We start from the raw sequence: 22,956 nt of genomic DNA on the forward strand, positions 1-22,956 counted from the left end.
AAAGTCAGTGGTTGTGGCTCAACATGTAGGGATTATTTATATCATATACTTGGCAGTGGAGGGCTAATTTTTCCTTTATTTCTAATTTGGCAGCGTTTCACAATGAGTCTGAGTGCCGCCTTGTCCAAAGTCTATCAGCCGTTTTCAGCAACATTACAATAGTCGGGGGGAGGCACTAAACATCTAGACTTCTGTAAAGTGAAGAGAGTTGTTGCTCCTGAGAGCCAGCACTTTAAGTAAACTTATTCCACTGCTTTATCTCTACCTTATCATTTAGCCCATAGCACTACTTTACTTCTTCCTCAGATAATGCTGCAGTGATATGCTTTAGTCTGCCAGCATGCTTAGAGGTTTCTACCTTCAAGCTACCAGTGTATCTGTGCACTACCACTATTATCGACACAGTCCAGCTTTGAGCAAAAGCCTACAGCCACAGTTGGACACATTTAATGTTTACTATAAAAACCATAAAATACAATCCAATATTGTTTTTTCCCCAGTCACTTTTTTTTTACAGCTGTGAATATTCATAATTTATCTGACGCAGTGATAATACATTTTATATGCTTCCTTATCATTGTAGAGCCTGAGAGGAGGAGAGCTTTTTTTCCTCGTAGCATGGTGCTTTTTGGATTTGAAGGAGACGAGATCCAAATAAGGCTGACCTCTCTGCCCTGGAATCTTATGAGCAAAGCTGATAGCGGGAATTATTTACTTTGCAAACTGGGCTGCAGCCCGGAGCCATAGACGAGCAGAGCATCCTTCTTATGTTGCTACGCTACTATCTCTCCTCCTTTTCCCCTCCACTATCTCTCCCTCTGCCCCCCAAAAAACCAACCTCCTTTTTTTTCCTTCTTTTTTCTACGCTCCAAATGCCAAATAATCCACTTTTGCTTTACTACCCTGACTGAAGTTATGCTCTGTGTCAGACTGAAGACCTGGATTGCTTACACTGACCTTTGTTCACAATACTGATAATAATCAAGAGGCTTCATCCTTCACTGCAGAACTTTGTTTGGATAAAATGGACAAATCAGCTAGTTTATGCTGAGAGAGACCAGCTAAAGCTAAATCCCATGTTTACTCATCGCTCATACAACAAAGGGCAAGCAAGAGCAAATGAGGAGTGATGCAAAACTGCTGCTGTCGGGAAAGATGAGGGTTTTTTTTAAGCCTTTTGACTAAACTTTGACAAAGAATAAACTGTTGGAAAAAATAAATAAGCTTTTAAAGCTCTCCGACAAATTTTAACCACAATGATCATCTCTCTTCTGGTCTATTTACCGTCATTGGTTGTTCCCAGTTTTCTTGATTAAACATTCCAGACTAATATACCTGGAGTGATGTGTCATGAGGGCACAGCATGAAATTAAACTGCAAAAAAATAAAGCGAGCATTTTGTTCTGAGGTAAACAGTTACACACAGTATGGGTGCAGTATATCAGACAAAATGATTTTGTTCCTAACACAACTGTATGACAAATGGGGGAAGTGAGAGTACCCCAAAGTGATTTTTCTTTCTATTTTCCTTCTGTCAAAAAATAAATAAATAATGGAAATAAAATAAAATTAAAAAAAAACATCAGCTCTGAACTCATATTTATCATTTTGTCTGTTTTTTAACAGCTCCATTAAAAAAGAAGGCGGCACCAGTCTAATCCACAGTAGCTCTTCATGCCTGCGAATGGAATCACTCGACTATATAATGGCACACATCTCAGTTTCTTAGCACCTAAAGCCTTTTCAAACAGCCCCCTGTTGAGTAACGGTGTTCAGCTCTCACACAAAAATTGAGAGCGCGCTTGCTTCTTCTTCCTTCTTTCTTTGTTTTTCTTCTTTTTTTTCATTTTTCTGCTTTTTCTTTTACCCTCAGATCACCCAGATCCCCCTTCATCGTTTCGCCAAGTCAGTGTTGGCCATGACTCTGTCACTCTTGAATGGATCCCCGGCTTCAATGGTGGTTTGCAGCAGAGATTCCGCATCAGGTGAAAGAGCCAAGAAACAATGTCAGATGAACAAGGGTGTGTGTTTTTTTTCTCAGAGTCTCAAAGAATTGTACTTGACTGACTGTTTTGGTTGACAGGTACCGTTGGGATCAGACTGTCAGTTTCCTGTATGTGGATGTCTTCCCTCCCAGTGAGACAACCTTTACTGTTACTGGTCTGCAGCCTGTCACCACTTACAACTTCTCTGTCAATGCCCTTAATGCAATAGGAGAGAGCGACTATGCTGACAACAATGCAGTACTGACCATCACCACTAAGGGTCAGTTTGGAGTAACCCCACTTTAGGGCTGAACAGCACAAGCACCTGATAGTCTGAGATCTAATTAACAAATGTGCATTTGGGGTCCTATTTTTTTGTCTGTAGAGAGGCCAGAGTCAGATGAGGACCCATCAGATATAGACTCAGCCTCACCGGGTAAGTCTTTTGCACAGCAGCTACCTTCATTTGGCTAAATCATGTTAATATATGCACCTCCAATGCTTTTAATGTTTGCTGTAAAAGTGCGGTTGTCATGGCACCCACCCATACTTTTTCCCCTCTGCTAGTTTTTAATCAATAAAGACAATTGAGTGAGTGGTCGGGCCTGTCTCAGTCAGTTTTTATCTTTGCAAATTTCCATATTACTTCCTCTGCACCGAGATAATATTTCTAATGTTTTGCAAACTAGGTGGAAGTGGACTGCCAGTCTATTTGACTGTGGTGTTGACAGCAGTATTAGGAGGCCTGCTGGTGTTTAATTTGATTGGTTGCTTCTTTGGACTAAGGTGGAAAAAGAGGCAAGGTCAGACAGGTAAACATAATTATATTCCCATCAGTGGATGTTAAAGTGTTTCTTCCACGGCGCTCTGTCATCGCATTGTTCTGATTCCGCACATACCTCCAAAGCGATATCACTGAGCCACGATACAACTGTCAGCTTAGCCTCTCGCTCTCGCCTCATCTCTTTATGTGCCTTTTTTTTCTATTTGTCGACCCTGTCTCTTCTCCTCTTCCTCACTACATAGGCCTCCACCCTCCCCGCCACATTAATCCTTCAAAGCTGTCACCCCTGTGTTTCATACATATCTGTTATCTCATTTGCTATCTTTATGTCCATCCTCTATCGCTTTTATTGTCTCTTCCCATTTCTTCTTCAATCTAACTGTCAAGGTCTCCCCTTCAAGATTTTTTTTTCCTCACCTGCCTTTTGGTTTTCACATAGATGTTTTTTCCCCCTTTTTTTTTTTTTTTTTACAGCCTACTTGTCTTTCATTCACTCTCACTCTCGTCTTTTATATTTCTCTGATCATCTTGGCTTCTCTTTTGTATCCCCAGCAGCGGGCAGCAAGGACAGTGTGTTGGATGGAAAGAAGAAAGAAGACGAGGGGTAAGTTCAGGCCCTGTCATAAGAAGTAATAAAAATACCAACCAAATCCACTCAAGTAAGTCTGAGCCCTCATCCACCTGCTCATCTATGGACAAAAAAACTGCCCAGAAAACAGCCAGGCAGGCAAAAACAAGTCTCTCAATACCCTGTTTATATTAGTGTCAATAAACCCGCACCGCAACCCTGCAACAAATGGATACACGTACCACATAATGTATTGTTATTAAGAAGTTAATGTATGCAGGAAACAAGCTGCTGTGCGTGGTGAATGCTTTGTAACTCTGAATTCACACTGGGGACTAATTACTACAAGTTGCGGGGAAATAAATCGTGGGCTGGCAGATGACAAAGTGTGATTCCACCGTGCAGGTCAAGTCAATCAACTGCGGGAAACTCCAACAAGTATGAGAGCAGAGAGATGATCAACGCGGCAGCCCAGCGCACGCTGCTCGTTGACTCTGGATCAGAAGCGGACAGCAACGTCTACGAGAGCTACGCGGAGGTGGGAACCGGAGAGAGGAGGCGAAGAGCAGAAAGAGAAAAGGGCAATTGAAAAATATGCGAAGACACAAAGAAGGTTGAATAAACAGATGAAGGAAGGAAAGAGGTTATGCACAGGGTGAGGAATACTGGCAGGAGAGGAAGTGGAGAATTCAGCCATAACATGGGAAACAGATAGATAAGCTAATGAAACCTTTAGCAGTGCAGAGAGATGGAACAGAGATCGATACATCACAATTAGCATTCAAAATACATATCGATCTTGGAGAAATTATCATTTTGTACTTTAAAAAGGCCAACGGGGATTTGAACCTTGGAGAAAACAGTTTAGTGTAGTAAAAAGAAAACATAACACTGCTGTCAGAACAGGATGGATCTGCAAACACCTTACACTGATTTTCCTATAAACATATTTAACATATAATGATAACTAGTTTTGAATAGAAGGTTTGGTGTGATTGGGCCAGATTTTCAGCCAGTTTGCAACATTTTTAAGATAAAAAACTGTCTCTGTTAGTGTGCGGATGCCAGATACTTCTCCATTTGATAACAGGGATTACATACCCTTTGTCTTCACTTCCCATGTTTTCCTAAACAGGCAGGAATCCATGATGGGAATCTTCAAAATATGTTGCGAGGTTATTTCTAGACAAAAGTGGTGACAGAAATAGGTTGAATCATTTCTTTAAAAAAAATCACAGTAGCCTCTATCCCTCCATTGATGAGAAACATCTGGAATTGCTATTAAAGGGAAGTTACCGAAGGTCACGGCTGATGAGCTGATGCTATCGCTTCTGTGTCATATTCTGCAGGAATGTTCCCATTATTATTATCCCACTGGTGTCTACACGCCACATCTCGGCCCCCACCCTGAGGAAACACGTGGACTTGGTAAGACGCAAATGTGGCTCAGAGCAGTCAGGCCAGTAAACACCTCACATCCTAAATATTATGCTACATTTAGAGTTTATCTGTCCTTATTAACCATACAGAGAATATTTTTGCCATTAGCACTTGTTCTAATGCAGCACATTTACGGTATTTCCCAACTGTGTTTTCGCCACGCGTTCCATGCGCTCTACAAGATGTCATCCGTCGCCCCATCGACTCCCACGGCCATTTGTATGAAGATGTGAGGGATGTGGGTATGTACCAGGACGCACCGGCTCCTTCTCTTCCTCCCACTTCAGTTGTGTTTGAACACAAACCGAGTCAACAAAGGAACGAATGGAGATTGCCAACCCGTCCTCAGGTGTGTAAATAAAACACCTTGTTATAAAATATCTTTGATTTGAACATTATTTACTCGCAATAAAACCGTAAAACACACAATACATGTGTCACCAAACATACATCTAACGTGTCTCTGCAGGGTGCTGAGAGAACGAGGGAGTTCATGGCTGTTCACCAACCGCAGAGAGATTCTGATCTTCCCTTTGAGCTACGAGGAGAGTTAGTCTAGTAGTCGAACAAATTCTATATGGTACGGCTTGTGAGTCAACCGTATCCATTCAATAGAGTATTGTAAAACAGATATTCACCATTGTGTGTTTTTCTATTATCATCATTCTCTTTGAATTGTATCTCACCAGTTACCTTGAATGAAAAGGCAAAAACCGAGATGTGGCGTAACGCAAAATTTCAATTTTCAAATGTTTTGACCTTTTTTTGTATATTCTGATCATTTGAAATTTTCCTCAAAAGGACTGATTTGACCTAATGTACCGACTGTTACAAAAAGCTGAACAAGCTTAAAGGAAGCTGGAAGAAAGGGAGTGAATAGGTTGAGGGGGGGAAAGTACAAGAGCCTCAAGACCCACATGCAATCAAGGATGTCAAACCGATGCTATTGTACAAGCTTTTTCTATTAATAAAGTTCTTCATCTCCTTTTTGAGCTTGTTTTCTTCCCTCCCTGAAATCATAGTCTATTCTCCTCCTCCACTCTTGCCCCTTTCACCTTTGCCCTGCTTCTTGGAGCCAAGTGCTGGTCACTACTCACGCTCCCCTCCCCCCCATCCATCGCTTTGGCCTGCAGGTAGACATGAGTCAGTGAGACATAAAAATGGACTGACACGCCTGTGCGCTGGGGCAGAAGCAGCACAGACTGACGGTGCCACCCAGGCAGACATCATCCTTTTGACCCATCCTACATCGACATTTTCCAACATGTATCCAGATGAGAACAGTGTGCCATCCCTCCCTTGTCTCCTACAAAGAGTTTCAGATCTCACAGTTAGTCTGTGGGAATCCGTACAATGGGATTGTAGTGAGGGGTATTTAGCACAGTTATGTCTTCGGGAGGTAAAGCCATATCTAGGGCCAGGCTCTAATCCTGTTTTCTCTGGGATTGAAGTTCGGCTCACAGCATCAGAGAGAGCGAGAGAGGGAGAAACCATGCAGGGAATTTGTCTCGCAGAGTCGCGGCGAGTGGGCAGTCAGGGAGCGATAGAGAGAGCAGAAGACAGGGTTAAGCTAAGCCGCTGCTGTGGCCACTGCTCCAAAATTCTTCTCTAGTTCAGAGAAAAGCAGTTCGCCGAAGGCTTTCACTCCACAGCCCATGCAATAGTTTTAATCTTTGTAGATCTTTTTCAAAACCCAAATTGCATTACACCAGACATTTTTTTAAAAAAAAAACCCAAAACAATAATGATGTTGACAATGAATTCTGATCAAATGTGTGAGATTTGATCGTAAAGGCAATTTAAAAAAAAAACAAACCTCTGCAATGTAAAGCATAGCAGTGCTTTTAGCTAAAGTCTTACATCAGCTTTCTTTAACTATTTTATCAGAGTGGAGTCACAGTGCAGATGCTAATATTCAGCAGATGCAGTGTTTACTTCACCGTTTTAGTTTAGCCTATAAGGAAGCTAATATCTGGTAATTGGCACCTGACACAAAGTACAGCCGAGGCTGACGTTTTTGCAGATGCCTTTCATAGTATTGAGTAATGCGTTTTTACCCATTCACAGTGCTATATTAATAGTTGGTCTTGGCCAATTAAGTGCTATTATTATCAACTGAGCCAGGCTGCTGGCTCAACGAAATAACATACAGATAACTTTATATTAAAGCGTTATATGAAAAGTAATACTAGTAGCACTATTTTAAGTAGACGTTTAATAACTTGTGTGTCTATCTTTCTGAAAGTGCTTTCGGAACTAATCACTCATCAGCTTAATGTAACTCATCTGGCATGTTAGCTTGACAACAGCTTGACTACATGAGTTGCTTTTCTTGCAGTGCAATTACAGGGTACTCTTTATTTATAGTAGTGCATGTAAGCTGTGAGGAGAACAGAAACTCTTCAAAGTTTCAATTGATCTTTTAGGTTCCACTGCCATGCAATATGCACAAATAGTGACGGCGTTTTCATACATCTCTATACAAATTCGTTATGCACACACCCTTCCAGCTTCCTCTTTCTCCTCCAAGTACGTTTCGTCACATCAGCGTCGCATAACTCTGCTACGGTCCAAAACACATGGTTAGAAAGAATATGGTAAATATGGTAACTTGCTGTCTTTTTTTTAATAACATCATGTGGTCTGCCCTTACTACCAAGTACAAGTTATTATTTCAGCAGAAATATTGACTTATCCAAAATTTTGTCAAACCCACGTATTTCTGTCTCCTCAGTGGGACGTGTGTGCCAGGAGATAAAACTAAATGTTTTACTATGATCCCTCAGTCAGGCATGCTATTCTCCATCATGAACTGTTTGTTTCATTACTGAACAATTGTTCAAGTTCCTGTCTGACTGCAGTTTTAGTGCCAAAGCCTGTTCATAATGTATCGTTTTAGCTCAGGCAGGAACAGTAATCTGCTAAAATGAAGGCTTGACGGCTCAATATTGTATGTCAGCTTCTATTTTTCCTCATTGGCCTCGTGAACATTTGTGATGTGTTGTTTTCAGAGGATTCTCAAGAGAGCCCGATAAGGCAGCCTGTATGGGAGCACAATTAAGTCAAAAGCGAGGGGAAAAAAAAATTAAGCGACTAATTACCTCATTGGTTTGGTTTAACATCTTCCTTACCCCTCTCAGGTAAGTGTTTGGGGAGGGGAAAAAAGGTAAGATTTAATCATTCCTCTTTATTGCTTTACCGGGTTGTGCTGCCAGCTGGGAGCAAACTCAAATTTAACTGTAATTTCTGCAAACTCTGTCAATGCTCTCATTATTCAGAAATCAAATCAAGAAATCAAATCAAAGCAACCACAGGTTTGACAAATTAGAACATGATTTCACTGGCAGCTATCGTGACTCACTTTGTGGCCCTGCTCTCCTGTTGTTAGGAAGAAGGATGTAATTTGCCCCAACATGTGAATGAAAGACTACAAATAAACTAAACAGAATATTAGATAATGGAATAATACTAGCAGGTAGAAAGACAATGAATTGTTAATGTTGACAAGGTGGGAACCAAAAGCCTGCTGCCTGTAATATATATACAGTACAGCAGAACTAGTTCAGTTGAGTGTTTTTATTGTAAGTCTTTTTTGTGTGTGTTGGTGTTATCATTATTATTATTATTATTATTATTATTATTATTATCATCATTATCATTATTATTATTAAATTACTGCACCGTTACAGCCAATGTCTTCACTTAACAATGTGTGCGATCTGCATTTAGCTGATGGTAACTCTACATTTCAGTTTCCCTTGAAATCTAGGTCTATGTCTTATTTGTGTGGAAGTCTTCTGGGATAAATAAAGAAAATGATAAGCATTATTATTATGTCAGAGTCTGATATGAAATGTTTTAAGAGCTCTATGCTATTTTACATTTTTACACCCTGAAATCCCAGAATACAGTATCCATTTGACAGAGCCTGTCGCCATGTTTAAACAAAAATATTGTCTCGTTGTAGACTTTGGCAAATGAATACAGTAAACCTCTTCAAGGCGACTTCCCTAATAGCAGTGGCCTCTTTCAGCAGGATAACAGGGCTTTGCCAGTTTTACAAACTGTCCCTGAATGCCTCGCAGGCACTTCAAGGTGTTTATTTGCTCTTTAGATCAGACACAGATGGATTACCTGTGGGAAAATCAAGTCCAATGCATTAAACAGAATTTGTTGCTTTCTCAGTGGCTGATACCACGTGACATGCTTCCTGGATTTTTTATTTATTTCTGTATTTATTTTGAGTCTGTGCCTCTATGATGGCAAAGGGTGGGCCTTCATAGTAGTAGACAGAAGGTTTAAATGACCAGTGAATGCAGTGGCTGGCTTACCTGCTTCTCATCATGTCCTCTGCTCCCATTCATTCCCAAGTTAACCCTTAAACACTCTTCTGGTCAAATTTGAATAGTTTTGACATTTGACAGCAGCAAAAATGTCCTAAATGTCATTCTTTTATCCTGAAATTTGACACACAAACACACAAAGATGAAAATATTTAAAAAATTTTCTTTGGGTGCTATTAAAGTCTGAGGCTGCACAGAGTCAAATTTGAGGGTTTCAGATCCACCAGCGTGGGTCAAATCAAATAAAACGAAATTGCTAATTTTAGGGAATTACAAAATAGAGAAGTTGTATCTCCCTTACATGTCTGTGTGTAATTTTTTCTGGGACAGTGGTGACAGAGTTCAAGGGGGAACTTGACACTGTTATGAGAGCTGTCTGTGTTCCTACCACACCTGCCCAGGTTCCCACAGACACAGGCACCTGCTGGCCTGTGAAGGATCATGGGAGAATCTTGAAAGAGTGATATAGTAAAACAGCACAGGAGCCATGATGTGTGGTGCACAAAAAGAGCAGGAGTCATACGGAGGTCAATTTACTCTAAACTAAGTGAGATTTAATCTAATCTAACTGAGATTAAACTAACTCATGTGAAAATGTATATCAAAAGGAGGGTTGGGAGGGGGGGAGTCATAAAATTATAGATATAGACATCTGTGCTGCCATTTCAGTGAGTGTGGGAAAGTCCCACGTGCAAGGCTTTCTACCACTGGTTCCAAAGCACAGACTACTGCTTGGCTAGCAGTTAGTGAGTGTTTGTGAAAAAACGTGCAAAACTACAGGCAACTGTGGAAATCTGCTAGCAACCAAAGCGATTACGAATTACTAAGTTTTTGATGCAGCAATCAGTTTCACCCAGCAAGAGTCAGGAAGGAGTGACATCTAGTTATGAAATACACATTTTTTCCATTTGAACGTGTTTAGTATGGCGGACAAATCTTGAGCAATGTGTGGAAGTCATCAGGTTAGAAACCTCAAAAGACAATTGTGAGAGAGTTCTTGACTTGAGTCATACTTTGAAGGCACGCAAATGTCAGCTGTATGTAAGGTTTAAGCAACGAAACAGTGGATAACCAGACTGTGTCATCTTCTGTTGTTCCAGGGTCCAGTTGTGACACTCACTTGAACATTCTTGAGCATTTCACATTATCTCTGCCCAGCTCTATGTTTTGTATTCTTAAATAGCATTCAGGTTTTCTGCAATTAGGCTCTTCTGATCCACCAGCCTTTAATCCATCATCAGTGAACCTAACTGCTGCATCCTGGGAGCACCCCAGTTTTGAAGGAGCTCTGACTCAGTCATCTAGCCATCAAGTTGGCCCATTTTTTCCTTGCTTACATCAGTTTCAAGAGCACTGTAATGATTCACCTGTCAGTGGTTGATTAGTGTAAATATTAACACTTCTTAACAAAAAAAAAAACCATTTCACATTAAAATGTGAAAAGCTGTTCAAAAAGCATCACCAGCACTCTGCACAAAGACTCTCCTCTGCAAGTCTCCTTGAATTGCAGGCTTTGTCTGCTGTAACAGTGTAGGTTTGTGCTTCTCAGTTTGGTAAAGCTCTTAGGTCACAATCACAACCTCCATTTCTTCAGCCTTGAAGCAATAAAACACGAAGGACAAAAAGCAGTAATTCAAGACTTTGGCAATTCCAATTCCTTAAACCTTCAGTACATTATGATAAATACGAAGGAGGCGGCTTTCTGTAGTGATATGTTCTGGGGCTGGATGAGTATGAACGTTGATTATAATCAGTGAGGTAGTAAGTCTTTAAACTACTACGTATAAATAACTCTTACAAAACATAGAAAATATAAAACTGTACACAGGACAGCTTTTCTATATGTTGTCGGAAGGGTTGAAATTCAAAGTGAATAATACACATTGCTGGCCACTGGGCCATATTTTGTTGCAATCTCAGTGCATTCAGGGACTGATAATTAATACAGCATGCAATGCATTTTTAAGTGAATGTAAACATGCCTGCAATCCCTTAATACAAGGTCACGTTTGGGGTTTTTTTGCAAGCCAGCGTCAGATGAGAGATGGAGAGAAAACAGGAAATAAATGTGAAGCAAGACGGTTAACTAACCCGGATAGATACAGTAGGAAGAGAAGGCATACGGTGCTTTGATGAAGCAGAAGTACAAACTGAAAACTGGAAGCCAAAGAACACAGAGGAAGAGTGGGTGAGAGACAAAGAGAGAGAGAGAGAGAGAGACTGAAACTCTGAAACTGAATTCAGACAAATGGGTGAGGAAGTAGTGGGTGATCACATGGGTGTGGTTGGTTAGTCGTTTCTCCACTAGGCTTGCACACAAGTGACACACAGAGGAGAGCACTGTGGATGATGAGGCTGCGGATACATCTCTGGATTCGGGCACCTTGCAGGATGGATACAAAGGTAAGCATAATAGCCTGGATGAAAGACTGAATATCCTAGGGCTGAAGGGTGTTTTGGTCTAACCCAAGTGAAAAGAGATTGATGGAGGATGACAGACAAATGGATGAACAGACAGACGGAGAGTGAGTGAGAGTGCAAGATGTGACAAACAGGCAGGCGGGTCAGGCTAGGGGAAGGGAAAGACGTCTGTACAGCCCAGGGGATACAGGCCTCATCTTGACATATGCTCTGGAGTGAAATGAAGATTGGCATGACCTGCTAATCTGAGCTGTCAGAGCTCATGACGGCCACAAATGCTCACCTGTCACACTGTTCCCAGCCCGGAGGATGAGCTGCCACCGGATAGGTCAAAGATCATGATTAATTTTTTTTTTCTTTTTTCACTGGGAGTGGATTCAAGCTAAGTCCCTGGCACAGACTTCCTTTAGTCTCCCTGCCTGCTTCTGTTGCTCATCGTTGGCAGGTGTTGCTATGAAATTATACATCACAATACACTTTTATTTCCTACTTCTGTTTTCCGGTAGTGCTTTTTTTTCTTTTTTGTTTAAGCCGTGGGCAAAATATTGAGGGGGCGGAAGAAATAGCCCACGTTTTCCACTGATGTGGAGATTGCGGCTCGCCGGTACAAGGATTTCTATTATCATGAAAAGAGTCGTTTTGACATATGCTCCAATGCCATTTTTTAATTGGTGACAGCTAACAAAATATGATGAAGTTAGATCTATACAGCCACAAAGTTTAGCACAGACATACGTGGGAGGACTGCATCTATAATATGTGGCCTCGATCACTCACATTTGACAAAAAAAAGTGTCTTATAAAGTCTGACATTCAAAGTAAGAATTTGTTTTCTGCTATGCTGAATGAGGCGTGTGGGTGATGTTGCCGCGTGCTATAGGAGGAAGAGGAAGCTGCCATGTGGCACGAACCTGACTGATTACAGCTTCCTGACTCGTAACTGAGCGGTGCACAATATGTTGGAGAGTGAATACTGTATTGCCTCAATCGTCTACCCAGAGCCTTTCATTCCCAGGGCAAACAACTGTAAGATCATTACATGACTGCAGAGACACAGTACAAATCAGTAGCGTTTTTCTCAGTGCTAATGAGCAGCCATTTGTCTGCATGCGGTATGGATCTGTTTGAATATTCTGTAACACATGCACCAGAGGATGTAGTCAACGTGTCGCCAGCCGTTTTCAAAAGAGCCACCTGAGTCATCTGAGGCACTCTCAGTTACTTTCTACAGTAGCTCATAGAGGTCATTTCAATCCTGTAACCACTGAATGTGTGAAAACTGCTCAACAGTTTGTTCAGACTGTAGTTGAGAGCTGCATTCTCTGCATCACTGTTTCACAGCATCTCCTGAAAATATGTTTTGTTTTCATTTCTTTCAGATGAACCTGGTTTACTTGAGCATTTTCCTGTTTATGATGTTAAGAGGTGAGTGCCAGAAAATCTGAAGACTTGGCTCACTGTGAAGTCAAGTGTGAACTTTTTGGGGGTTGAAAGAAACTGTAGATTTTATTACAACCTAATCACCTTGCTTAGCTTTAGCAGGATATCTGTGCAGTAAGCCTATGTTAGGATGCACATCGCTGTATTTGCAGGATTTTTTGAATGCAGTGTCACATGGGACCAAGAACCAGTTAGGGGAACTTGCCAAAGAAAAAAAATGCCAAAGGAAATCACTAAAAGAAATCAGTCAATTATAAGGACTTTTAATGTCTGCTAAACGCTTGCACCTACAATCATGACATGGTTGCCAATGCAACAATATGATGCCCTCATTGAACCACAAAACTGTGATGGAATGAAGCTAAAAAATACTGTGTGGTTTCTAACCTTTAGTACAGCTTGTTCTGTTCAGTGGTGGTAATAAAGAACTATGCCTGCCTCATTATTTTTTAGGGTTCCCCTTAAAGTAAAGCAGTAAGCAGTGAAGCAAAGCATGTGAAGCTTATGGGGGGTGTTGCATTAACACAACAAAACCATTTTCCTTGTCTTATTTTTTATCTGTTTAAAGATTAGTTTGGGGATTAGCTTGTTAACATGTCCCATTCATGAAGGTGACAAATTTTAAAAGGATTGGTAAAATTTTAAAAACAACTGCAATTCTACCCCATAATGGGGCTAGAAGTGTGGTAACATCTTTGGTTTACGAGCCACATGCTTATCACGACCTGTTGATAGTTGAGATACTTCTATGACCACAAGAATATATGAACAGCACATAACAGACACATCAAATGATAAATTGTAGAGTGAGCTGTTAATCATTTCTTTCTTAGTATATTTTCTCTTGTATGGCTTCATTTGAGTAGTGCTGGCAGCACTGGCCCAAGAAAGTAAAGGTTTTGTGGAGCTTCGGCACTATTTGGAAGGTGCTGAGTGAGTAAACAGACAACAGCCTCTCTGTCCTGTGGTCTTGCACAACAATCCAGCTCTGTTGTACTCAGAGGTTGCCTCACAGGCCCACTCACAAGACTATTACTGTGACATACTCAGTGCATCTGCAGGCCTCGCTACTGTGCATGGCCAGACACATTCTGAAGTCTGGCCACATTGAGAAAATCACGGGCATTAACAACACTGTGCTTTGTTCTTGACGTAAAGTGGACAGTATAGGAACCTTCAATGGAAGGTTTACTTCTACTTTTCTTTAGTTTTTCAAATGTGACCTTTTTTCTCCCACAGTGTCAAGGGCCGAGACTCCTGCAAATGCAACTGCACCTGCACCTGCAACTGCACCTGCAACTACACCCACACCTACACCCACACCTGCAAAGGACGAATTGACATCTACAATAAACCCTGGTATGTATGTATCTATCAATCTATCGATCGATAGATAGATAGATAGATAGATAGATCGATCTAATTCAGTTTCTTTCTGTGTGTAGAAATAGATGCAGTGGAAAGGAGAGTAACTCGAGATATTAACACCTCCTCGGAAACTACACCTGAAAAACCCACAAACCAGCAAGCAAACATCTCCCTCAGTGTCACCACATCACGAATAGAGACTTTAGCAGGTAGTTTGTCTTGTGTGTGTCTAACCCCATTATTTCTCTTCTGCATGCTATTTTTCTCATCGTATGTATTCATCCTCTTTAGCTTCAAGTGCAAAAGCAACAAGTCAACCAAAGCTCACATCAGCTTCAGGTATTCAATTCAATTCAGTTCAATTTTATTTATATAGCGCCAAATCACAACAACAGTCGCCTCAAGGCGCTTTATATTGTACAGTAGATAGCACAATAATAAATACAGAGAAAAACCCAACAATCATATGACCCCCTATGAGCAAGCACTTTGGCGACAATGGGAAGGAAAAACTCCCTTTTAACAGGAAGAAACCTCCGGCAGAACCAGGCTCAGAGGTATGGCTTTACCCTCTGCCTCGCCTAACCTATGTATGTTCAAACATCAAGAGTCAGTAGAGCCATTAAGTTTAGCTAGTAGACCACACTAGCAAACTGTATCATCACCAGACACCGACAAAAATAGAGCGAGAGAGAGCACTAGAGGTAGAGAAAATGCTACATTCTGAAAAGCATAAATTTCCTTTCAGACTCACTCCACTGAAACATTTAGAACTTTAATTAGTTAAACATAAGACTGAATCTGGAGTTTGATGAGAGGTAACTGTACGCTATGGAGTCAATATGTCCCAAAAATAAAAAAGTTTGAACTTGTAAAATTATAATATATTCAGTAGAGAGGAAAATTTGCCAGAAAAATTGACTTAAAAAGTCCACTGTAGTAATTTTTTCCCTTTTTTTCCCCAGCATCTGCAGTGAAAACCAGCCCTTCTGCACCCAAGAAAGCCATCGGTAAAAGGAACACTAAAGTTGTCTGGAGTAATGGGAAAATTTCCCCTATTCCTTAGTTACCCTAAATGCCACAGGCATCGTGGTTCTATTGTTATCTCATGGCAGACTGTGACAGTATCACAATTCCCCGTCTTCCAAACAAACCCACAGCGTAGTGATAGAACAGAGCACCTCACTTCCTCTCTTGCTAACAGATTAATGCTTGATTGTACCTTATGCAAGAAGAGATAAGATATTTGTGTCCTCATGCTGTGCCGGCTTACCATAGATAGGTTTTTGATACACCATCAACAGCATGTCAGCAGAGCCAGTAGATCTGTCATGCCATCTCTGACAGTTGTTCCCTACTGAGCCTCTTTTTTTGTTCCTGTAGATATTTCCTCTGTTCAACAGTCAACCTTAAGTCAATACTTTTTTTCTTCTTCTTTTACTCCATATAGAGTGGAAGTCAGAGTGGGACCAAGACTTCACCTATGGTAAGGAGCTTCTCTTTGATTGTCTTTGATTGTGTGTCGTTACTCGTTTTCTGTGGTTATTTGATTTGTTTTTCATATACTTAGATTATAAGTCCCTGAGTTGTGCTGGACTGGTCATTGCAGCAGTGCTGTTCATCTTTGGCATATTGGTCATTACCTGTAAGTATCTGAAAATCTGAAAGCTATTTTTGTGCTTTGTAATTTCTTGTAATAGTCTTCCAGCTTCCTTACTCTTTTGCTTATGTCTGGACTGTAGGTGGAAAGTTCAATCGGCTGCCCAAATGTCGCAAGAGGTCAACAAAGTAAGTAATTAGATTTGTAACTTTTGTTTTATCAGTACAAAATTCATATACAGTTCAACATAAAAAATGTCTGGCTATACGCAGATGTGGAAAAAAGAAAGTATACCCTCTAAACTCTAAAGTTTTTCATTTTCGGACATAATAATAAAAATAATAATCTGGTCCTTGCCAGGTTGTAAAATAATTTAAATACAACCTGCAGAAGCAGTGTGTGAATTCAATAGCTGGTATAACCACCTTTAGCAGCAATAACTTGAAGTACTTGTTTGCTGCTTGACTTTGACGCTTTTCTTTTTCAGCCATGCTGTCGTAAATCCGGTGCTGTGTTTGGGATCATTGTCCTGTTGCATGGCCCAGTTTCAGCGGTGTTAGTTATCAGACAGATGACCTCACAGAAGTCTAGATTATTTTGGTATACAAGGGAGTTCATAGTAGACTCAGTCACTGAGTCAGTTCTGCAGACAAAGGAAATTCCCAGGTCCTTTGTCTGCAGAACAAGCCCGAATCATCACCCCTCCACCACCGTGTTTGACAATTGGTATGGGATGTTTGTGTTTATATGCTGTGTTTAGTTTTCACCGAACATGATGTTGTGCATTACGTCTCGATTTATTTAGTCTTCTATGTCTAAAGGATGTTGTTCCAAAAGTCTTGTGGTTTGTTCAAATGCAGCTTTACAAATTTAAGCTATGCTAGAAGAGGTTTTCTCAAACAGGCCATATTTGTTTAGTTTTTTCTAATGGTACTGTAACATTTAGCATGCTAACAGAGGCCTGTATTGTTTGAGGTGTAGCTTTCGGGTTTTTTGCCGTTTCTGTAAGCACTGCACGGTCTGACCTTGGGGTGAATTTGCTGGGACGTCCACTCCTGAGAAGATTGGCAGCTGTCCTGAATGTTTTCCACTTGTGAATAATCTTTATCGCCACAGAGTGATGGACAAATTGTTTGGAAATGGCTTTCCCAGATTGATGGGTAGCAACAATTGCTTCTCTGAGATCAGTGCTGATGTCTTTCCTCCTTGGCATTGTGTTAACTCATACCTGAATTCTCCAGCAAACTTCCAAAACTTCTGTTTTTATAGAAGTTCTAATACTGGCTGATCAGTTAATCAAGTATACTTGATTAGCAGCCCCTGGTTGGTATTTAGCATCTTGATTCTTTTGGAAGCATTAAATGTGTACTTTATTTTTCTTTTTTTCCCTGAGCCAAACCCTTGGAAGTGAGAGAAAATGCACTCTCTTTTTCACTTGACTCTATATCGGCCCATTGTGCATGAGGAGCAGAATCTCCTTGTGCTGTTGGGAAACTGCAGTTGGATGATTTAAGTAGTTAATATCAGAGGCTACTTGATGATATATAGCAATGAGTCACTTCAGACATAATAGCTCAACAGAATGCTGACTGAAATCTCTTTGATGATTAATAGATCAAAGGGATTATGATTAAGCTGTTTGTAGGGCAGAACTGCAACAGATCTTGTTTTTTCCCTCATATTTAGGTTTGATGAATATCATTGATTGCTGAAATAATGTTTGATTCTTTAAGAGTAATGCCTTTTTTTTCCTTTTTTGTCCAGGTCATACCGGGTAGCCCAAGGATAAGGAGAGAGCACGAGTGAATTCAGTAACCAAAGAAAACAGCTGCAAGAAAACAACCAGGAATCCATCAATAGAAAAACACCTGACAGTCTGTGTGTGCGCGTGAATGTGGACTGACACACTGCTTAGTAACTGTCATAGAAAAACAATAAATAAACATGGAAATCATGACTCATGCTGACAAGTTATAAAAGTGGAACCATCATCCGGTTCATCATAGTCAACTATTTCTATAGTTGGCAAAAAATTCCTTTAAAAAGTCAAGTGATTATTTATCCGGGACAATAATGAATAGATGAATCCCATTTTAATCAAACCTTCAGCCATGAAGCAGGCTTGTTTCTAATGACCTTTGCATCTTGTAACTAATGCCATAGCCACGGGCAGTGTCTCACAGCTCGGATTTATTATTAAAGGTTATGAGGAATAACCCCGCATCATCTCATATTTGACAATCTCGCACAGCCCTTTTCGCTGTTATGTGAGGATATAAAAATAAAAGTTAGCTCACTTCATCATAGCTCCCACACTCTCTTTACACTTTGAATCTCAACGAAAAAGGATGTTTAGTAAGAGTGTCTAAGCCTCTTAGTGGCTCTATGCTTGTAAGCGAGTAAAGCCCTAGATTAAACATCATCCATTGGCACATTATCTCTGTATCCATATGGCATCAAAATTATGCAAACAAGAAACTGGGAGAAGGCATGCAGATTTCATAACACATTTATTAAAAAACAAACACAATCCGGAGCTCAGCATAGATACACAATATACAGTAGTATGTTGTAATCACCATCAGAAGAATATCAAGGTGACTGCAGCTGTGCAAACAGATCCAATTCACAATATACTGTCACCTACAGTTCTCCTGTGAGATATCAGGCATGTACATACTTTGTGAATAATTACTTAATTACATACTGAGAATCAGGTGTGATTGTTGTTGACACAAACACAAATTTATCTTAAGAGAAAAGTGCATAAAAACATAAGTAACTTCTTAAAACTTAATGTAGTTTTATATGAAACTAAATAAAAAAAATATACATTTTACAAAAGAAGTTATTGCCAATAACTAACTCCCACTATCAGTGGGACAATGCCCCACCCAGAATCATTAAAATCTTTCTCCAAACATAAGATTTTTTTTGGTATTTCTATAGAGAGCAAGTGCATAGCTGTGTACATTTGTAAATACATGGATTATACTGTTTATCAGAAAGCAAGATTAAGTGCACAGTTTCGCAATGCTTTTAGCCTACAAAGATAAATATATCAGTAGTCAAAAAACGATATTAGCATAACCCTTTCCATTTACATCACTGAGATAGGAGGAAAAAAAATAAAATAAAGCTCCACAGCAACATTTGCTTTACACAAATAGTGTCACAACAGTTAGCTGCTCAGTCTCGTAAAGCCTGAGGAGAATTTGGTTAAAGGCGCACAGCGTGCTGGTGCTGAATAACTCTTTGGGTTTCCGCATCAGCCCGATTGCTTTCTACATTGCTACATCTATATCGGTTTTGGAAATGTGCTATGTTTGTCCGACAAAGTGAGAATCAGTAAATATGAAGGGACAGACTGACAGACAAAGAAGAGTGAAATGTTTCGTGCTGCAATTTTTTTTTCTCAAATTGTCCTGCTTTTGAAATGCTGACAGATATTGAAGGCTTACAGGGGAATGCTACACTTTTGAGACATAACTATAGCACAGGGCGCGGTAAAAACACAAACAATAATCACATCTGGGTTACATCGAGTGGGAAGCGTCAGGTTTTTTTTTGTTCTTTACGAAAGTACTTCAGCACACACCAATAGGGAGTGCACATCGTTGATAAGGACCTGATTGCATAGTTTTTTTTTTGCTCTCGGGTCTGGCTGGATGGCAGCCAGGCCCGCTCCCCAGCGGCAAGACATATTGCAAGATTTAATGGATGAGAAAAGTGAGACGCTGCTTCGGCAAATCCACTATTTAACTCCATATAGTCGTTCCCAGTGTTATTAATTCCATTATCAGTGCTCCTTCTGATGGCACAGACAGAAAGCTGACAAGGAAAACAGATTCCCTTTTGCCGACAAACAACCAGGAAAGCCGGCGCCTTAGATTCTTGGATAGAAAGCGTTCCTGTACACAGCACGATCGGGCTGATTTGAATAAAACCAGAGAAAACTGTGTGTTCTGTATGAATGAAACAAAGGCATTGTTGGCATTTTCTCCAATCATCCTACTTTATTTAATTCTTGAGATTTTATCCTTCCCTCCCTCATAACGAGGTTCTCTGTAACCAGTGTGGGAGGCATTAATCTAACTCCACAGCATTCAGAGAGCTATTTACAATCTAAAGTGAAAGCCTTTCAAGAAGAGGGGATTGGAAAACATCATCATTCATGGTAGTTGATTAATTTGTGGCAGTGCAGGAAGGTTTTAGCACTAGCCGTTTCCACTTGTTTCAGGGGTTTTTTCCCTTCTCCTGTTGTAACTGGAAGTTAAGAAGACAGTGAACGGGTTTTTATCTTCCTATTTTGTTGCCTCCTGTCATTCCTAATGGGCCAGGAAGAGAAAATGTCACACAAGTGAATAGGAATGAACGCGAGGCCGGCTTAGGCTGGATTAGTGTGGTTTGTCTCACTCAACGACCATTTCACATAGACGGGTCTCTCAGAGTTACACTGCATAGGGAATAATTTCTTGTCTCAGGAATTAAAGGGGAAAAAAAAAAAAAAAAATCAGGGAGTTCTGGCTGTGCTAAATTATCCCTTTCAACAAAAGGAGCTTCAAGCCACATTCACTGGCTTTGATTTGGATTCCTCAAATAGAATCCAATTAGAAGGTTTGACTGTGTTCCAAAAGTCCCAGGCTAAATTATGTGTATACAGAACAAATGACTGGGACAAACACAAAAGTATACAAAAAATTTTTTAAAAAAAAAAACCACAAAAAGAAAAAACTGCATATGCTACACATGTATAGGAGGTTATGTGGGAGTGAGGAATGAACTGAACATTCAGAAGCAGGCTGTTGTTCCAAGAAGTCTAGCTGTCCTGAGTCAAAGAGTAGGAGATAGCATTTCCTGATGCATCGACCTCTCTTGCCTGTGTGTTATAGGGCTTGTAGCTGTAACCAGGAACTAGACGGGCTCTTTGTGGTCCTGTTCTACTGGCACAGAGTAGATCCTGAGGAGAGAGAGAGGAAGAGAGAGAGAAGAGACCACAGGAGGGGGATGAGGTGAAGCAGGTTAAAAGCAAAATTTCACCTTTAAAGGTATTTTTAGAAAACGTCTGGAGATGCACAAGAAGCGTCTCTGTGTGGCGGAGTTCAGGAAACGGCATGTCTGCCTCGTGCTACAGGGCTTTGACAGGTGCACAGTGACTGCATCACCTCAGAACACAGCTCATCCCCAGGTGGGACTTATAAACCTGGCAAGGCACTGTTGATCCAACAAGCCAGAGGTTGCTGTGTGATTAAGCCTCTTTTCAACAGAGCGATCAGTCAGCACCAAACACTGCCAGAGCTGACTGCAGCCCCAGGAGGCAGCCAGTAATCCTGCAGAGGAATTTAACCCTTGCACATCGACTTGGGGAGCTGCTCTGCGACGGCTGTTCACCTGCTGCTTTAAAGATCTTTGAAGCCTGATTTGACCTCCATGACCCCTCTGACCCAACCTGCACATCACGTTACATGACACCTCCAGGACAAAAGAAATTGATTACACTGCAAAATTTTCTCCAACAGCGGACCAAAAAAAAAAAACAAAAAAACAAAAAAAAACACCCAAACAACAACAACAACAACAACAGAGAGTCTCTCAGTTTAACTGGTTTAGGCTGTTCTGCTGTCTGATTGCCGTTGGCCAACTGTTGTCATTGAGTCAGTCTCATGTTTACCCTATTGCGTTATTCCTGACTAGAGGTGTCTACTCAGACCTCAGCTCATGAGGTAAGCTTTTGAACAGGTTAAGTCCTGTCCCATTTGGTCATATAGACCCAGTCTATTGTTTAAGCCTTAAGTCTATTGTTTGATTGCTAAGAAGGTAAGGTGGGGTGTGTTCACTGGTGGTGGCGTAGGACTCAGACTGTATTACTAATTGCTGTGCAAGTCCAGACAGGCTCAAATGGGTGGATGCAGCTTACAATTTTGTTTTTTCTCTAGTTTTCAAGCTGACGACTTGGATTAAATGGGACAAATTGGCAACGGAGCCAGAAAAGCTGTTACCCACCCGACTGGTTTTGTTACTCGGAGGCCGACTTAGCGTAAAGAAAAACATGAATTTTTTAAAAACGCTGACACAGTATGTATGCACAACGGACATAAGGAGAATATGCAAATAGCATTTTTCTTGAGCACGAAAGTACATGGACACAAAAGACGCAAAGAAAATAGTCAGAAAATGGTCTAAACCTTACCCCTGCTCCCGCTGCTGCATCTTGCGCCTCACTATCAATATGACTGCAAGTAAAAGAAGAAAAAAAAGAAAGAAAACAAACAAGGTCAACGCTCCACAAGAGAAAAGTTCACATTTGTTTAAGAATTAAAAGCTTCACAAAGCACACAGAAACCATACTGATTCCGGCCAAGCGCTGAAGGGCTTTAAAGGAATATATTTGTCACCTGTAGAAATGCAAAAGGCTTTATTTCACAGAAACGTAGAGTACTTACTGACAACTGCTGCGACCGAAAGAGCCAGCACCACCCCCGCTATAACTATGATAATCATGTAGCTCTCATCTGAAAGACAAAAAAAAAAAAAAGAAAAAAAGAACAGAAAAAAGAAGAAGAATCAGCATGTTGATACTATGAATCATCATCTGAAAATGTTGACATTTAAAATCATTTTAAATGGATTATTATATATAAATAATTACAATTCAAATATTTCTTACCTCCGTCCCCCTCCACACCAGTGGTTTTGCCTGTCCCAGGATTTGGATTCATATTGGTCCTTGAAGCTCCTGAAAAGTTAGAGAGAGAAATGTCAAAATGTGCACGCACACACACACACACACGCGCGCACACACACGCACGCACACACGTCCCTAAATTATCTGCACATTTTGACTGTGTGCTGCTTGAGAAATTTAAATGCACTTAAAAGGAAATGAACAAAAGATTTAAGCCTATGTACGCATGTCTACAAGGAGAGAAAAAGAGAATGCTTGGGGTTTCAAAAAGAATTGTAGCCATTTGCAGAAATGCTGCTTCTCCACTTGGCAGGCAGGCCGT

At 40.6% G+C, this 22,956-nt stretch overlaps 2 protein-coding genes across 8 annotated transcripts in view; both read left to right on the forward strand.

The window, feature by feature from the left end:
* The window catches only part of nphs1 (NPHS1 adhesion molecule, nephrin), a 45,002-nt gene extending 39,616 nt beyond the window's left edge, over positions 1-5,386 (forward strand). For 4 of the 5 annotated variants that reach the window (XM_005472496.4, XM_003454418.5, XM_005472497.4 and 1 more), the window contains 9 exons: positions 1,874-1,985; positions 2,084-2,265; positions 2,371-2,421; positions 2,675-2,797; positions 3,322-3,373; positions 3,743-3,875; positions 4,687-4,765; positions 4,960-5,126; positions 5,247-5,386. In XM_005472496.4, the coding sequence (XP_005472553.1) occupies positions 1,874-1,985; positions 2,084-2,265; positions 2,371-2,421; positions 2,675-2,797; positions 3,322-3,373; positions 3,743-3,875; positions 4,687-4,765; positions 4,960-5,126; positions 5,247-5,336 (989 nt within the window). In that variant the 3' untranslated portion in view covers positions 5,337-5,386. The remainder of the gene's footprint in view (positions 1-1,873; positions 1,986-2,083; positions 2,266-2,370; positions 2,422-2,674; positions 2,798-3,321; positions 3,374-3,742; positions 3,876-4,686; positions 4,766-4,959; positions 5,127-5,246) is intronic. The other variant, XM_013277040.3, reaches the window with a different exon arrangement.
* Positions 5,387-11,319: 5,933 nt separating this feature from the next.
* Positions 11,320-18,165, forward strand: fxyd5 (FXYD domain containing ion transport regulator 5). Of its 3 annotated transcripts, none has more exons than XM_003454356.5 (10): positions 11,330-11,523; positions 12,921-12,966; positions 14,221-14,340; positions 14,427-14,558; positions 14,641-14,688; positions 15,315-15,359; positions 15,800-15,835; positions 15,920-15,994; positions 16,092-16,137; positions 17,714-18,165. In XM_003454356.5, exons 1-10 carry the CDS (start codon positions 11,467-11,469, stop codon positions 17,736-17,738), a joined length of 630 nt encoding a protein of 209 aa, XP_003454404.1. In that variant the 5' UTR covers positions 11,330-11,466; the 3' UTR covers positions 17,739-18,165. The 3 variants fall into 3 exon arrangements, with proteins under 3 accessions (XP_013132479.1, XP_003454404.1, XP_005472548.1); XM_005472491.4 differs by lacking the exon at positions 11,330-11,523 and adding an exon at positions 12,446-12,567; XM_013277025.3 differs by lacking the exon at positions 14,641-14,688 and having other exon boundaries at positions 11,320-11,523.
* The last annotated feature ends 4,791 nt before the right edge of the window (positions 18,166-22,956 follow it).

Source organism: Oreochromis niloticus, linkage group LG11, assembly GCF_001858045.2.
Source record: "Oreochromis niloticus isolate F11D_XX linkage group LG11, O_niloticus_UMD_NMBU, whole genome shotgun sequence".
NCBI classification, from domain to species: domain Eukaryota; kingdom Metazoa; phylum Chordata; class Actinopteri; order Cichliformes; family Cichlidae; genus Oreochromis; species Oreochromis niloticus.

Bases quoted from the DNA above. Each gene is read 5' to 3' on its own strand.
- fxyd5 (XM_003454356.5), top strand. From the start codon at position 11,467: ATGATGAGGCTGCGGATACATCTCTGGATTCGGGCACCTTGCAGGATG. The intron at 14,559-14,640 runs GTAGTTTGTCTT...CATCCTCTTTAG, and splicing joins ACGAATAGAGACTTTAGCAG to CTTCAAGTGCAAAAGCAACA. The intron at 14,689-15,314 runs GTATTCAATTCA...TTTTTTCCCCAG, and splicing joins AAAGCTCACATCAGCTTCAG to CATCTGCAGTGAAAACCAGC.